At 39.6% G+C, this 18,140-nt stretch overlaps 1 protein-coding gene across 1 annotated transcript in view; it reads right to left on the bottom strand.

Annotated features, from left to right (window-relative positions):
* LOC107560194 (AT-rich interactive domain-containing protein 1B-like) overlaps positions 1-18,140 on the bottom strand; it is a gene marked incomplete at its 5' end in the record, with an annotated part of 126,212 nt that overhangs the window by 45,229 nt on the left and 62,843 nt on the right. Inside the window, 6 exons of the mRNA XM_016244306.1 lie at positions 485-612; positions 2,533-2,673; positions 5,133-5,475; positions 11,635-11,805; positions 12,742-12,831; positions 15,137-15,380. Of these exons, the coding sequence (XP_016099792.1) occupies positions 485-612; positions 2,533-2,673; positions 5,133-5,475; positions 11,635-11,805; positions 12,742-12,831; positions 15,137-15,380 (1,117 nt within the window). The remainder of the gene's footprint in view (positions 1-484; positions 613-2,532; positions 2,674-5,132; positions 5,476-11,634; positions 11,806-12,741; positions 12,832-15,136; positions 15,381-18,140) is intronic.

Here is an 18,140-nt window from a genome sequence, read left to right as displayed (position 1 = left end):
GAACTTTTCCGCGACATACAAATATATTGAGATACGCCTGTATATATATATATATATATATATATATATATACATAACTGTTTTCAACATTGATAATAACAAAAAAATGTTTTTTTAGCACCAAATTGGCATATTAGAATTTCTGAAGGATCGTGTGACACTGAAGACTGGGGTAATGATGATGAAAAATTCAGCTTTGCTATTACAGGAATATATTACATTTTAAAATTTATTAAAATAGTTATTTGAAATTATAACAATATTTAACAATATTAATGTTTTTACTATATTTTTTATCAAATAACGTTCTTATGCTTGGTGAGCATAAGAGACAACAACAATAAAAAAAACCTTACCGAGCCAAAACTATTGAGCTATAGTGTAAAACGATTAATTGTTATGAATTTTCTTTATTAATGAAAAACGGTGCAAGATTTGTACTTCTTGTCACATGAATATATTAGTGAAAACTCTAAACACGCACCTGTGGGCATTGTGTTGTAGGACGGTCCTTGAGGGGTCATCCTGGCTGAGCTGTTGCTCGGTGGATGGTTGTAGGGGCCTGCAGGACCCATCCCAAGCATGTGGGGCCCACCCTGATACCCGCCTGGCCTACGGACAACAGGACACAAACATAAGGACACCAACAAAGCTCAAGAGCCTGTTTAAGATGTGAAGAGTTCATTGGTAAGGTGTTAGTACACTTCTTTTCTTTTCTTCTTTATTTTCTTTTAGCTGGCAAGCAACAAATATGCAGGGACAATAGAGATGGTTAAGAGATTCAGAATTAATACGCAAAGGAAAAAGAAGTGATTCCTGCGTTGTCTATACGTCATGTTAAGTTTAAAAAAAAAACTTCAGTGTTAAATAAGAAACAATCCACATGTCACATTCATGTATGACAACTTTTTTCTCAGATGGCCATCTGCGGCTCACACCTGAACTCTAACTAGAAACTGCACTAGGGCTGCACAATTATTCATTTTAATTACAGCATATGACCTTATGGAATCATTAAAATGGGTGTGACCCAAATCACATTTAGAGCTCATGATACAGTGTTTTTACACTTCTCAAGTCTAGTCTAAGAACAAAAAATGATCCAAGTCCACTTTTAAATCCAGAAAATAAGTGGCCAAAACAAACTTAGTTTGGATACAAAAGGCATTTTTATAGTTTGGAGTTTTTGCACACACTGTTGAATATGAGAGCTGCTGTTGTAATATGCCTTTGTTTTATTTAGCCTTTAAAAGCAGAAACAAAAAGTTAAATGTTCATTATGTCAGCACTGTAAAAGTAACTGCAATATGATTTTTTTGGACAAAATCCAGCAGTCCAACTGGAAACTACACATTATTGTGAAATACTGTATGTGTAGTATTCTTTAACAAAATAATAATAATTAAAAAAAGAAGAAAAATTCTCCCGGATTAGAAATGTAAATATATATTTAAAAAATGTTTGATTATATCTTAAAGGTCAAGTACACACAAAAATCAGTCCATGATGCTCCAAACTCATATGCTGTTATATTTTTAATGGAAAACACAAGCAAACATTTAAAGAATCTTCACACAGCTTTTCTCTGCAATCCATGTCTTGTGAAATTTAATGTGACAACTTTTTGTGAAAACAGACTGAAATATAAGTCATTATTCAATGAAAATATTCTGTTCTGCTACAGCTCTCAAATCCTATTCTCCATTTCTCTACATATGTGAGAACCAATGCTGTTTTGGCAGATATGATGTCAATCTTGTGACTTGATGTGCTTGTCAATGAAACAATTTTATATCTTAATGTAAGAAATGAAGATTTCAGAACAACAGAGGCCAGCTGCTAAGTTGTATAATGTTAAAGGGGTCATATGATGCTAAAAATAACATTATTTTATGTATTTGGTGTAATGCAATGTGTTTACGCAGTTCAAGGTAAAAACAAACACATTATTGTTGCTCCTCTCTGCCCCGCCTTTCTGAAAAACGCGTCGATTTTTACAAAGCTCAGCTCGTCGTTCTGAAAAGCGAGGTGTGCTCTGATTGGCCAGCTATCCAGTGCGTTGTGATTGGCCGAATACCTCAAATCCTGAAATCGCATCATATGACCCCTTTAAGTTGTATGATGATTACTGTACGGTACTTTATGCTCTTTTCTGCTCATTTTGGAACGGGACAGATTTTTTTTTTAATGGAAATGGGCTGTGTAAAAAAAATTCCCCTTTTGTGTTCAACAGGAAAAAATAACAGCATACAGGTTTGGAAAGACACAATCTATGAATTTCTATTTATTGGTGAACTACTCTTTTAAACTTCAGCTCTTAGCGTTTTGCTGTTCTCTCCAGAGGATGCTTCTCCTGTCTGTGTAAAACTATATGCTTCAATTTCTTAAATGCTCAGAGTAGGACACAGCCGTGGTGAAAGGAGGAGAAAAGAGAGGCTTGTGCAGAGCGCTTGGCTTGTGTCGTTTCTAGCAGACGCGAGCAGACTCAAGCAGAGTAAAGCCATCCAGCCAGGGGTCCGAATTTGAACCTACCCATACAGCTCAGCGTGAGGCTGCCTCTGGCCTTGCCCAGAACTGTAGTGAGGGTGATGGGGGTGAGGGATAGGGAAGGAGGCTTGCCGTCCCCCAGGCCCAGACAGGCCCGGGTATACAGGGGACCTGCCAAAGGGAGGCCTGAAGCAGGGGGAAGAGCATAAAAGTCTCCTTGGTGCTTGTTCACTTTCAACAGAAATGACAAGTCAAAGGTGCACTGAGTAATTACATGTTTGGCCCTGTCCCAAATGCCGCCTTCAGCATTAATTGGAGACATACTGCCGAATAGACTGCTGAGTGGTAGCCAACCAGTGAGGCATAAGCTAAATGACTTAAAGGGATAGTTCACCCAAAAATGAAAATGACCCCATGATTTACTCACCCTCAAGCCATCCTAGGTGTATATGACATTCTTCTTTCAGACGAATACAATCGGAGTTATATTAAATAATGTCCAGGCTAATCCATGCTTTATAATGGGAGTGGATGGTAGCCCAAAATTTGAAGTCCAAAAAATTGCGCCCATCCATTATAAAAGAAGTCCACACGGCTCCAGAGGGTTAATAAGCTTCTGAAGCGACGCGATGCGTTTGTGTAAGAAAAATAATCATATTTACAACTTTATAAATCTTAATCTCTAGCTTCTGCTAACTGCCGTACGCACGTTCACGAGAGAGTAGCATCCAGCGGAAGACGTAGCATGTAGGCAAACGCGGTGACGAACGCAGAAGTGACGAACATGGAAGCGCAGAGGAGAGAGCAAAACAAAACACTGGTCACAGATCAGTAGTACAAAACGAGGATTTGTAAAGAAAAATGTCGGAGGATTTCGATATATACGCCAAGAGGACACTGGTTTTCCTTTGCTGTAAACAAAACTTGTTTCTCGCGAGACTAGCGTATTATAATGGATGGGTGCAATTTTTTGGACTTCAAATTTTGGGCTACCATCCACTCCCATTATAAAGCATGGATTAGCCTGGACATTATTTAATATAACTCCGATTGTATTCGTCTGAAAGAAGAATGTCATATACACCTAGGATGGCTTGAGGGTGAGTAAGTCATGGGGTAATTTACATTTTTGGGTGAACTATCCCTTTAATGAATGTGCATAAAAGTTACATAGGGGGACTGTTGACCGATGCTTCAGGAAGGTATGGTGAATATGACAACATAGTAATAATGTGAGTTAAAAGGTGGGGCTTAATTCAAACATCTTTATTAAATATCTATGTGAATAAATGTCATTAAAGGGATAGTTCACCCAAAAAGGAACATTTTGTAATTATTTACTCAAGTTGTTCCAAACCTGTATGAGATTCTTTCCTGTTTGAATCATCATTGACCTCCATAGTATATATTTTTCATCATATGGTGGGAACCAGCAACTGTTTGGTTTGCCACATTCTTTAAAATATCTTCTTTTATGTTCAATAGAAGAAATACACTCATACAGGTTTGGAACAACTTCAGCGTGTTCAAATAATTACATTGTTTTCATTTTTAGGTGAACTATCCCTTTAACAGTGGTACCAAATCAGTCCACACGCATTTGCTGTTCTCTCTCCACTCTTGCCTCACACGAGAACATGTTCCCCTCATTGAAACTCCAGGAAAACATATCAATATTACCAACCTCCAATGAAAAGGTGGGAGATGCTATCAGAAATAATTGAATATGCAGTATTTAGACATTTAAATTAATTCTTAAATGACAAATTGCAATGAATAGTAATAATTAAACATGACATCATGAATAATTACACAAAACTGTCATATTAAGTTTAATCACTCATGTATTTAATTTGTTATGGATGTATTTAATATCTATTGCTTATTTGTTTTTATTAAAACATTTGTTTTGTGAATAAATAATATGCATGTTTATCTGATCTTCAATTAACCAAGCTACAGTATTTTTGTCAACAAAATCTAGGCAACAGCTGGCATTATTTTAATTAAATTAACTGACCGTGAGCAGAGAGTTTACATATTTGGTTATGATACAGCTCCTGGGAAAAGCTTAAATGAACAGAATTGGAATCAACTGATCAGGTGACAAGAAATCAAGATATTAGTAGTGGCTATAACAATCAAAATAAAGAACACATATTGACTTTAATTGTATTTGTCTAAAATATTATTTTTTTTGTAAGGCATAAAAAAACTTTACTCTGTGCAATGTTAAACACAGACAGGACTGTTTTTTCATTAACGCAGGATTTCCCCAAATGGAATTAATTTAATTAATTAATTAAAAACAACAACATATTTTCATCTTTTTTATTTTAATCTTTACCTAAAGGGATAAGAAAAATTATTTATTTTGTGGAGCATAAAAGAAGATATTTTTTAGATTTTTGTCCATACAACGAAGTCAAATCTGTTTGGTTACCAACATTCTTTAAAATGTCTTCTTTTGTTTCACTGGAGAAAGAAAATCGTAATCATACAGGTATACAATGACATTTAAATAACGCATGGCAGAATTTTCATTTTCAATTGAACTATCCCTTTAACTATTTATGCAAACTAAACCAAACATAACATCTTGTTCTAGTTAAGCAGGAGGAGACTTAATTAAGGCTCTGATTTACCGGGGCTGTCCAGAGGGCACTGGGTTCTGCTGGCCAGATGCAGGGCCACTCTCGTGGGGTTTGCGACTGACGTTGGGAGGAGGTGGACCCATTCCTGGGCCAGCAGACTGAGGCATGTTGGGTGAGGTTGGAGCCACACTGCTGGAGCCTGCTGGGTACGGCCGGCCACTGGCTGCTTGCCCTGGTCCTCGAGCCGTGGTCACAGAGCCACAGGGTTGCCCTGGACCCTGCCCGTGCATTGGACTGCTGGCATTCATGCCAAGACTGTTGCCCATGCCTGGGCCGGGGCCGCTGTAGTTGGCACCTGGTGCTCCGCCATAGTTAGAAGGGCGTGGGTAGTTACCTAGAGATAAACAAGACTAATGTAAAAGCCCTAATAACATAAGTGCAACTCAAGAAACATTACAAAAATTATATATAAATGCATGCCCCTTTAAGAGTTAAAAACTGTTCAACTTTTGAACAAAACATGTCAAGACCCCTGCACTCTGTTCCATTCCATCATATTTGCTTCCTCTTGATGAAAAAAAAAACCTGTGTGTGTTTCCAAACAATCATAAACACAACACAGAAAAAGCATTTACAATGTAATCAATGTTGCAATGTTACTCAATTTTCAAACCTTGATTTAGGCCAATTTAGAGTTTTAATCCCTTAATAAATAGCCATGATATTTTATTTAGTTTATTTATTATTTTTTGTTTTTTTATTTATTTAATTGATTGATTGATGCACAGGATGGTGCAAAAGGAGAACACACACAAAAGCAATCACAATTTTATTCAAAATTGCTTAAATATCTGAAAACAAAAACTTTGTGAAATGATCAGTAGTTTTATGCTGACACTCTTGGAAGCGTCATTAAACATTAAAGTAAGTCACAATGTAATGGATATTCATAAAATGACCAGAAGGATGTAATACACGCTTGAAACAACAAGACGGTGTGTAAATAATAACTGAAAGTAAATACGGTCCATTTTGATCTAAAAGCAAGTCTAAATTCTGAATACATCATTCTTTTCTTTCTCTGTTTCTTCTCAGGCCGTCAAATGATCAGATCTTTGTGGGAGTGCATTGGAAGGCAGTGAAGTCTGGACACATTTCAGCCAAATTGACATTCTTCAAAACTAGTGTGGAACCAAAGCCCCAGCAGGCCATCAGAGAGCCCGTTGTTAATGAAGTATGTCTCCTCATGGCATGTTTCAAGAGCAACCGTCTGAGGACATTCAGCCTGACAACCAATGGACGCCAAGTTTCTCAGGGGACGAGACATCATGTTCACCACGCGGAGTTCCGTCTAACGTGCTGATGTGCATAATGGGCATAAATTTAATCGTGCCCAGATCGCTGCTTAGCAGGAAGAGTTTGCCAAGCAGCATTTCAGTCACAATTAGAACTGGGATTTCCACTCCTCAAGCTGTCGAAACGTTGAGATCTCTGGCTCATTCAGGTTTCAAGAGTTCCCTGTGGAAATCAGAGAGTCTTGGCATGTTTTCCTTTTTCCCAGTGTAAAAAAAGAAAAGGACTAAAAATGTATTCCAAAATCACATGAAGCAGGTTGGCTGGATGCTGGCTTTTTGCCCCCATTCTGTAGTTACACTGAATCGAGACCCTTAACAAGCTCCTTCACGGTGGGGAGGATGGGCACTCCAGCCTGCAAGGATGTAGACGTGGACCTGGAGCAATGCCAATTACACAGAAATGCCGTACTGCTGCCAGACACTCTGTGGTGACTTTCCTCCAGCCCTGTTAATCCCAACATTCCCTCAGGTGAAAAAGAGGGAAAGGTGCCATGAATGTGAAGGATGCAGCCGGCTGCCCTTCTGACAGTGCCGTGAGCGATGCATAGATGACAGAGGGTTTGGGACATGGGAACACAATTTGATGCCTACTGTGAGCTATAAAGATGTGTACCTCACCTTGTTTCAGTGACCCCCATGTTTCTGTAATTCAGCTAAACAAAATGCCCAAGCTTGTTCTGACACAACAGGACTCAAAGGCTTCCCACTTTCCCTGCCTTCAACTCAATTCACATCAACAACTAAGCTTTGAGTCTAAGACAATTCTCTGTTTAAAGGGAATATATATCACGGAAAAGGGGATTTTCCTTGCTCGTTTGAAACTCTGCAGATCAAAAACACTTTAAATTCATCATACGCCCAGTCTTATGCTTTTATTTTTATCCACAATTTCCCCCCTTAATGACAAAGAAATTAATAAATTTGTGCTAACTTTGCAGATCTCATAAAAAAGTTAAAACTGAGATATCACACTGACAAAAGTATTCAAAAGTATATTGCTAAGAAAATTTCGGTCAGGTACATCCTATTTCTCTGGATTATCATTGAGATGTTCCCTCACTTTTGGATTCCACCTGTGGCAATATTCAAACGATTGAACATAATATATCTGTATAAATTAGTCCAACAGCTAAAAAATACATAGGCATATTAGAACAAAAACCAAGTCACGAGGTCCAAGGAACTGTCTGCAGAGCTCAAAGACAAAAATGTGTTGAGGCACAGATCTGGGGAATGTTACAAAAATATTATTCTGAACTGAAGGGTTCCCACTAGCACAGTGGCCTCCATAATTCATAAATGAAAGAAGTTTGGAAGTCTTCCTAGGGCTGGCTATCCAGCCGAAACAAATCAGGGGAGAAGGGTCTTAGCGACCAAGCTCCAGAGATCCTGTGTGGACCATATGACCACAGATGAGCCGAATGTTCACTCTCTAATAGGACATTGACACTAAGCACACAGACAAGACAAGAGTGGCTTAGGGACGACTCTGTGAATGCCCTTGAGTCGCCCAGCAAGAGCCGGACTTGAACCACATAGAAGATCTCTCAAGAAACCAGAAAATGGATCTTCAGTGAAGAATGGCAGAAAACCCCAAATTCAGATGTGAAAAGCTTGTTGCCTCATAACCAAAAAGACTTGAGGATGCAATTGCTACAAAAGGTGCTTTAACTAAGTACTGAGTACATATACAATGTGATATTCTCAGTTTTTTTCTTTGTAATAATTTTGCATTTTTGTGAGTTATCACAAAAATGTTTTTGACAGTATTTGGGGGTTTGGAGTGTAGATTGAAGGGGGAAAAAATTAACAAATACTTTCTGAGTGCACTGCATGACGGTCAATGTTTATGTCGGCTGATTTTTCAGCAGATTTTCAATCATAATCCTCATTTACATAGTTGATGGAGAATCAGATCTCAGCAGGGAAGCCTTAACAGCCACAATGACTCAACTCCCTGCTGAGTTAATAGCCTTACTGACTAGAAATCAACTTCCGTCTCGTTCAAAATTAACGTTGATTTGGTGGGATGATCATTTGGCTGTGGCAGTGAGCATTGATCAATGAGCTTCTGAAGAAACAACACGCCATTGTCCTGCTTGAAAATCAAAGACTGTCACCCCTCTGCCATTCTTGATTGCCAAATCTAACACACCTCCAACAAAAGAGGGCGAGATTTCATCAAAAACAGTTGGCAGGAGAGTGGGAAGATTTGCTTAACGCCGCCCAAATGTTCACGCAAAGAAAGAAGGCGTAACTTTTATTCTTGCTGTAGTATTGTTGAATGTCATGAAGAGCTGTGTGTTTTGTTGTGAAAGTGAAACTACTTTGTTTGGTCTTCCAAAAGAGGACGATATCCGCTTTGTCATGCCTAGAGCTGATCTGTGCTGGTCGCTGAGGGAATACATCAACTTAGTGCTGTGGATCGCCGGATCGGCTTTCACCGTGGATGAAGTGGAGTCCAGTCCAGGGTTGTGCTGTGGATCGCCGGATCGGCTTTCACCGTGGATGAAGTGGAGCCCAGTCCAGGGTTGTCACATGTGGTTGCTGCTCCTTCGTCGAATCCGCCGGCTGCGCCGTTCTCATGCCCGCCGCCTCTGCTCACTCTAGGCCCTCATTATAATCAGTAATTATGTCCCCACTGGATGCAAGAAATGCCTCGTTTATAATGGGTTTTAATGTTTTTGTCTCGTCTCTCCGGCTGGGACATGGCATCAACAGTATGGTGAGGGGCGTAACATTTCCGTCACACGCTTGAGGTATTCGGCCAATCACAATGCACTGGACAGCTGGCCAATCACAGCACACCTCGCTTTTCAGACCGATGAGCTTTGTAAAAATCGACGCGTTTCAGAAAGGCGGGGCATAGAGGAGAAACAATAATGTACAGTATGTGGAAAATAATGTTTTTTTTTTACTTTAAACCACATCACATTTCATTACACCAAATACACCAAATAATGTTCTTTTTAGCAGCATCATATGACCCCTTTAACATTGTCATGTACATCACCATGCCAATCTCTCAGAGAGTTGTCATGACAGAACTCTCTTTCTGGTAAAAATAATTGTTTTGGGTCAACTAGTGAGAAATTTTTACATATCAACCCCCACTAAAACCCCAAGTAAAATGGGTAACCCCTACTAAAACTGGTGGCCCTGATGAATGACAGTGTACTTTACAATGGTCAGATTCATATGCAAACAGGTTAGCCAATCAAAAAAAAGGTAATCTACATAAATTGTCTTAAAGGTACATTAGATAAACCATTGTGTAACACTGTGTAGCCGAAGTATACTTTGGGCTTAATGCGCAGCAAAACTAGTCTCAGCACTGAAACTCTGTCACTCAACTGATGTGTGACCCCTGTTACCTGTTAATATGGGCACCAAAATGAATCAATGTAAAACAAGATGCATGAGACAAGTTTATGAGTCAGAGAGAATGTGGAAAATTGTCCAAAAAACTGAATTATGAATGCCTGTATTGTAAGTAGACTTCAGGAAACAATAAAATGCTACATTTTATGCTGTTCCAAACTATGAATTGACTGAGGCGTCTATTCATGGATCCAATCAATCTGTGTACACAATTCTGTGGTCGACTGCCGCTATAGCTCAGTTAGTGTCAGGCCTGCGACGGCGTCTGCTCCCCTGTTGTCTTGAGCCGGCTGTCAGTCATTTGAATGAGAGTACAGGACAACAGGGACTATCAATCAGGCAGAGTGGAGGCCATGACATTATAAAGGCACGCTTAGCAGCTATTCAATTCATTTATTACACCAGCACGCCACAACATTCATGATGAATTGCTGCTGAGCCCTGTTAATGGAGTCTCTATCACAGACGCACACAGCTGAAACAACAACGGACACTTTAAGTATTAATTCACCAAAAAACATAAACTCTGTCATTTACTCACACTTCCAAACCCAGATTACTTTCTTACTTCTGAGAGCTTCTGAGAAGAAGAGGTTCTTGCATGTCTGATCGGTCACAACACCATGTATGTGCATGATGTTAATGATAAAAATGAAATTTGAGAGGTATAGCAGAGGACAAAATGTTTGTGTTCCTCACACAAAGCTATAGTAAGACTTGAAATATAGTGCACATAAAGCTTTGAATGGTGTAGCTCCTCCACATCCATTGCATTCTCAAAATCCTGGCCAGTTGATAATTCCTAGAATATAAAGACTGACTGCAGCTGGTAGATTCTTTTCCTATTTAGCACCCAAACTTGCGTTGTTCAGGAGGCAGACACTCAGTCAGTTTCAATCTAGATTAAAGACCCATCCTTTAAAGGGGTCATGAACTGAGAAATCAAAATTCCCTCCATCTTTTGATATATAAGAGTTTATTGTGCTATAAAAACATCCTGTACGTTTCAGAGCTCATAACTTGCTTGTTAGACTTTATTAATCTGCCAAACGACAGATTCTACATCACTGCCTGTTTAGCCCGCCCACCATTTCACACACATTGTAGGTAAAAATGGCAAGAGCGGCAAAAGCAGGTCTATGCAGAAACCAAATGATAAACTTTCTTTTTAATGACGTTCCAAGCTACTTTGTCACAATCTGTATTGTATAAAGCGCTATAGAAATAAAGGTGACTTTATGGTGCTTTTTTGTTCTTTTTTAATCATGACAGCAGCCCCTTGTCACCAAAGAGCAGCATTCTTAAAATGTCTTTTTGTGTCCATTCACACCAAGAACAACAACTATAAACATAACTATATAATTATCATTAAACTACAACAATAATAATATTAGCATCCACACCAACAGACAATAACATTCTGTTTATTATAAGTGTGCATGCAGTTTTGTTGTCTGTCGCTTTAAATGCTCAAGCTTCTTAGTGTTGGGTGGATTCTCATTGGCTGTCAATGTTTTTATCGTTCTTCAGCTGGAAAACAATGTTCTGAAACTGATTATAACAATATCCTTCCCCTGTGTGGTTATAGTTTTGTCAACATAAAAACTTTTTGTTTATCGTTATAGTTATCATCCACGATGTGAATGGGCCTTAAGGCAAAATGGTTTGGAACAACTCAAGAATGAGTGAGGGGTCTATAGTGTTTTGTTATAACAATTTGGAGCATAAAAAATTCCCACAAGACAAACGGAAGAAAATCCTTACATAAAAATGTCAAATGTTTTCATGCAGAAGAGCTTGGGATGTGCGTGTGTTACCTGAAGGACCATACTGGCCACTCTGGGGCCCATAAGAGGGGCCCAGCTGATAGGAGCCCACACTATGTTGCATAGGGCCAGTGGGACAGGAGTGTGGAGACATAGAAGGTCCAGGCTGCTGGCCTACAAACTGGGGACCAGGTGCATTGCGCTGCATGTTAGGTGCAAATCCTAAAAAGTAAAAAAAGATTACCCATAACAACCAGGTAATGGTTACAGGAGGTAACTGGTTAAAGGCTGATGTAAGGTTTAGTGCTGAAAGTCATACTATTGTGTATATTGTCTATTGTGTAAACTATTGAGTATTTTTCAGTATTATTCAGTGTATATACGTTTTTCAGAATGAATTGATTACCCATACAAAGTATGCTATCATACAATATATAAGGCAATCCCAGTTAATATATAAACATATATTAATAATTAATGTTCAAAATGCCATTTCGAAACCGCTCTCATTTACCAGTACAGAAAAAAAAACAGAATTAGTTTATATATATATATATGAGAGTGTGTGTTTATTAATTGTACCATAGTGTGGATGATTCCATACCTGGTTAACTGGTTAACATTGTTGTTATCTGTCGGTTAACATTTAATGCACACACTGAGTGTGTTTCAGAAGTGGATCATTCTACATTTACATTTTGATGGAAGGCTACAAAGATTTTCTATGCAACAAGGTGCAGTGATAAATTGTGCACAGTAAGACTAGAAATGTGTATTCAGAATGTAAATAACGTAAGGCTGTGATTTCATGTTACCCTTCTGGAGTATGTAAACCTAATTGTGATCACACTTGCAAAGGTGAAATAGCTGATAATTACAAAATGTTTTAATAGTTTTGGTTTGCTCATGGAAAATGGTTCTGCAGCATCACACTGCTAGTGGAACACATAACGTGTGTTAATACACATCATATAATTGAGTTCATTCATCTGAAGTGACTCCGGAATTGCTGGAAAACGAACAAGAGCTGACGTACAGTACACTACATGGGATAGATGAAAAATACAGCTGTCGGATGTTCACTAAAACTCTCCTTTTCCTGATGGCTGTAAACAGAGGCAGTGTGAGCTGTAATGTTTCTGCGGGAAATCAGCTCACCTCTCTCCTGAGACATGGGCGACTGACTGTGAGTGGAATGGGAGCCCACGTCTGGAACGTTCCCTGGGGTCTGAGGGGCCATCTGTGTACCTGTGTGTGGGAAAAACATGTACAAGTGTGCACAAACCCACAGTCTTTCACTGAACAAACATAATTTTTTTTGATCAGTATTTTTGTTTACCAGTAAAAAATCCTAAGAGTTGTTTTCAGATTCTGTTTTTAATTTATTTAATTAAATATTATTTATATCTATAAATGGATGAATAATATTTGTTTATTTATTTATTATTTAATTATATAAATTATATTGTAATTGTGTTACATTGTATGTCTAAAAAAATAAATAAAATGCAACTCATATTCTCTGAAAAATAATCGGATCATCTTTATCTTGTTTTAAGGATGTTTAGATATTTTACTGGGAAGCAAGACCAAAATACTGATTATAAAAAATATATTTTTGCAGTGCACATGCACAAAACCACAAACGCAGTTAATAGTCTCATACAAGAGCTACATTTCACGATAAATATCAGACAAATTAGCCTAGAGGGCAGAATATCTAACCACACGTCCCATGGGAGGTGTTTAAGGCTCATTGTTTCTCTCCCAGGGGCAACTTTGTGTGCTTGTATGTACAGAATGTGTATATTTGTAAAAGCGGGGATATTCATTCTCCAGTAATGGCACACAGATCACATGTCAGGGCCAGCCCTGTATGCGGCTAATGGCCGTCGGTGCTCCCAGTAGGGATGAGGCAGTTTTGTGTGCAGCAGGGTAAACGCTCTCCTGTGGACCTTGTTAGTGACATTCAGAACGGAAAGGAAAAACAGCCGTTTCAGCAGCACAATGCCCTCTGCAGCCCGGCTATCAAAGAAGCCTGGCTAACAATGCAGCACACAGCAGGACAGTAATTGTGTCAAAGTGACTCCAAACTGCTAACAGACGTTCAAAACTATTTTAATGATGGAGTGACTTGTTTTAAAGTCAGCTAGAATCCTGCCGCTGAGCAACTGCTGTCTGGAGCTCAAACACCTCAGCCTCCGACTGCTCCACGGTGGCACCATTAAATGGCATATATGTGACGGCTGTAGCTAATGGGTACGTCAAAGTTAGCATAAGAATAATAATCTTTTTTCCTCCCAAAATATATATATAAATAAATAAAGGGGAAGTCGTGGCCTAATGGTTAGAGAGTCGGACTCGTAACCCAAAGGTTGTGGGTTCGAGTCTCGTACCGGCAGGGATTGTAGGTGGGGGGAGTGAATGTACAGCGCTCTCTCCCACCTTCAATACCACGACTGAGGTGCCCTTGAGCAAGGCACCGAACCCCCAACTGCTCCCCGGGTGCCGCAGCATAATTGGCTGCCCACTGCTCCGTGTGTGTGTTCACGGTGTGTGTGTGTTCACTGCTGTGTTTGTGCAGTGAACACACACTGATGGGATAAATGCAGAGCACTAATTCCTAGTATGGGTCACCATACTAGGAATGTGACACATGTCACTTCACTTCACTTTACTATTAATTTATTAGTTCATTTAATTGGCATTAATAATTGAATTGATTAAATTATTGATTGAAGATTGATCAATTTGACGTTCTAATTGTCTAATGTCTGGAATTAGATAATGTCTAATTGTATATATATTTTGTATATTATGTATTATGTATATATTTATAATATATTTTCATGACTTGTGTACTTCCATTATCCCAAATGTTTTCGAAGAATGTTTAAATCCAGAGAAATAAGCAATTTTAACTAGTGACACGGACCGTGTCTATAGTGTCATTGTGTCGCCTGCCAATGACGTCATAACCCCTCGATTCTCGAATATGTTGTGCGTTTTAATAGACAGGTGATGACCGCACAGAGTAGCATTATAACAGAACTTTCAAACGTATCTAGTATGATAAAACAGCGCTGCTTTACCCCACATACGCACGACCGGAAGGAGCGGAAGCGCTAAAGTGTGGCATAATAAAAGCTACGCTGCTTTCGAGCCGTGTGTCACGCTCGTCTCTCATTAGCAATTGCTTCAGCGGCCTCGTTTTGCCTCGATGGCTTTCCACCTCACTCTGCTTCATACTACGATGTTAATAAATCTTTAATACATTAGCTCATCCATAAACATGATTTCTGCCCGAGTCCCGTCGGATTGCGTCGGCTGTGGGGATGAAGACGACAACTCCCATGATTCCACACTCAGTCTCGGCGTCATCAAACTACGCCTTTGTTTCTGTGATTGTTTTGAATATGCGCCCTCTAGCGGTGAAAACGTACATATTGTACCTTTAAGCAAAATAAAAACAAAACTTGAAACAGCACATATATATTCAATTTCTCATTGAAAAAATAAATCAAAAAATTATATCTCACACAGAATCTTTTACCTGGCCCACTGGCAGGTGATATGGGCCCAGATCGTGATTGGCTGGAACCCACAGGTGATCCAACCGGCGAGGGCGAGGGCCCGCTGCGCATGCTGGGGACCCGGGGCGAGGCGTGGGGCGAGAAGGGTGACTGGGCGGGGTTACTCTGTTCTCCCTGGCTACTGGTGGAACCCGAAGCGCTGACGGCCGAACTGAGACCCGCCTCTGTTCCGGTGGGGAGGTCGTCTATAGAGCCAGACAGATCCTGAAATACACAAACAAAAGAAGTGTGAGTTGAAGATTGAGCCATTATCACATTTTCAAGACTCCAAAAGAGCCAAGCAGCACAGCAGGCTATACATAAGAACATATTTTGGAATAGTGCTGGGCGGTATACCGGTTCATACCGAATACCGGTGTTTATTTTTGTTATTTGCAATACATGCATGCATTTAAAACATTCGGAACGCAACACTGTTTGAAAGGTTCCCTTTTCACTGGTGCACTGTGGTGAGGGAACAGCTATATGTGTTACTAAGCGTGAAAGATCCGAAACTGAAGCTGTAGAACTAATAGAACGTGATGACACAGAAGAACTCATCCACAATATCCACATTGACCCCCACAAATATCCACCGCCCCCTGCCATCAGCTCCCGCGTCTCACACACACACGAGCACGACTTTAGCACTAGATTTAGCAACTTTCAGACCCTTTTAGCGGCTTTTTTCCATAGAATATTCATACTGACAAACCTAGCGACTATTTTGGATAAACCTTAGCTATGGCTCAGTTGGAAGATTTCGCCAGTGCTGTCCCGCGAACGCGAGGTCTGACTTTCCCGGAGAAGTGTCACCTCTCTCGGCGTCTGTTCTGTGCAGTGAGCGGCAGAGAAGCAGCACATTTAGTTGGCCGCACCGCAGCCGACTCGTCAATAAATGAGTACAAAACAGCGTTTCCAAGCACCTGTTGCTTACTGATTGTTTGGAATTATAAATATGAGCGTAGTTCGTCTGTTAATATCACATGCACTTTTTTGTTTGTTATTTTTTTTAGTTTGTTACTCACTACTACTGTAGTGCGCTGCATGAGACAAAAAGGTAATATAGCCAAAACAACCGCATAGCCGCTCTTTAGTGTAGATGCATGTTGATTTTATCAGACGATGCCGCGACTATAAATGAGAGTGACTCCTGGTTAACGTATTAAAAGGGGTCATGATTAGTCACTATTTAGTGTGGTATTTTTTGACAATATTCACTCATCATGACAGTAAAATAGGGCATTCTAAGTCAATATACTGCAGTATTTCCTCTCTCAATCAGTAGAAAATATGGTTAACACCCGCTCATGCATGAAAAAAAAATACCGTCATGTACTGTGAAACTGGTATAATTTTGAAAAATACCGTGATATAATTTTTTTGGTCATACCGCCCAGCACTATTTTGGAAGTAGGTAATATAAAGCATATTTGTTAATGGACTTGATGTCACATCTTATTTGGAAGAAAGCAAATCAACGGATAAAAGCCGTTCTGAAGCAGCAAACCTGGAAAGACTCTACTTAAAAGGTCAGTCTGAACATAGTGCATTAATTCTAAGTGTATGCTGCCAAAATTACAACCAGTGCCAATCTAAACCCTATAAATAAACCACTTAGGGGGCTTGGGGCCTTTTTACCCCACAAGTGATCCTGCATGCAGCCAACAGGCTCGGAGTTCATGTCTGCAAATAATCGTAATCAACCTTGCAACTGAAATTAGTTTCCAATTGCTGAGGTGATAACAACTCCTGAACTTTAGTAGAGCGGTTGTTTTGTGAGCTTCTGCCCGTTGTCGAATCTCAATGATAGCTCATTGTTATTCCCCATGGGCACAAAAGCAACACTGATGATACTGGAAGACAGGCCATCAGAAGTACTACCAAATTTTTGTAACTAATAATAAGCACTATGCCAAATAAGGGAAAAATAAAACCGATTACATTTTACAGCCAATTGTGCTGGAAGACTATGGAACAAAACTTTCCAATGAGGCCTTAAATTCCACGACACATGAGCCAGTGGTTCCAGTATGGAGCGCAATGAATGATTGTGATGGAAACTCAGGCGGTCTTCAGAAGAAACTAACTTCACGTTGCAGGCTTAATGGTGATGACCTAGTTGAGGATGAAGAGGAACATATGCTCAGCTTTATGCAATACCACATATCGGCCTCGATGACGGAGTGTCGTGAAGACTGTGGGTCAACAACTTCCAGCAGTAACTTTCTCCGCTGGAAAGTCTCGGCTTTTCCAGTTACGCTAGACAGCTTGTTAATGTTATCATGGATTCTTTTTCCAGATGACTCAAAAAAGAGGATGGTCACAGTTCACATTTCATAAGAAGTTCACTGTGTGGGGACAGAGAGCGCCAACATCTTCAGTCTCACTGAATTTCAGTACTTTTAAAAAGGTAGCTCACCTAAAATGCCACCATCAATGATAACATCTCTTTTTTGATGGTCATGAGTGAATGATGAGTCATTATTCAGTCATGACCATCAAAAAGCAGATGTTTAAGCTGCTCTATTTCATCGTGACCAGGGGCTGTTGAGCTCCAACAACAGATCATCACTAGTCCAAATGACCTATGAACTGTATTCCAAGTCATCTCAAAAGGTTAGTTCACCCAAAAATTAAAATTAGCCCATGTTTTACTCACGCAAACGTCCTACGTCATCCGTCCAGAACGGCTTGCATGACAATCAGCAGAAGTGAGAAAAATGTATTTATAACATTTTAAATATGGATATTTTTCTTACAAAAATGCATGGATTCACACTTTATTCACCCCCCGGAGCCGTGTGAAGCACGTTTTATTATGGATGGATGCGCTTTATTTGACTACTTTTGGACTGTTGAACAAAAACACCAGCCTACTCCCATTCTAAAGCTTGGAAGAGCAAGGAAAATTTTGAATATAACTCCGGTTGGATTCGTCTGAAAGAAGAAAGTCATATACACCAAGGATGCTTTGCGGGTGAG

The sequence above is a fragment of the Sinocyclocheilus grahami genome, unplaced genomic scaffold (assembly GCF_001515645.1).
Source record: "Sinocyclocheilus grahami isolate Dianchi unplaced genomic scaffold, SAMN03320097.WGS_v1.1 scaffold714.1, whole genome shotgun sequence".
Taxonomy (NCBI): Eukaryota; Metazoa; Chordata; class Actinopteri; order Cypriniformes; family Cyprinidae; genus Sinocyclocheilus; species Sinocyclocheilus grahami.
The sequence above is the reverse complement of the archived record's forward strand: the minus strand, read 5'-3'. Positions and strand labels throughout refer to the sequence as shown.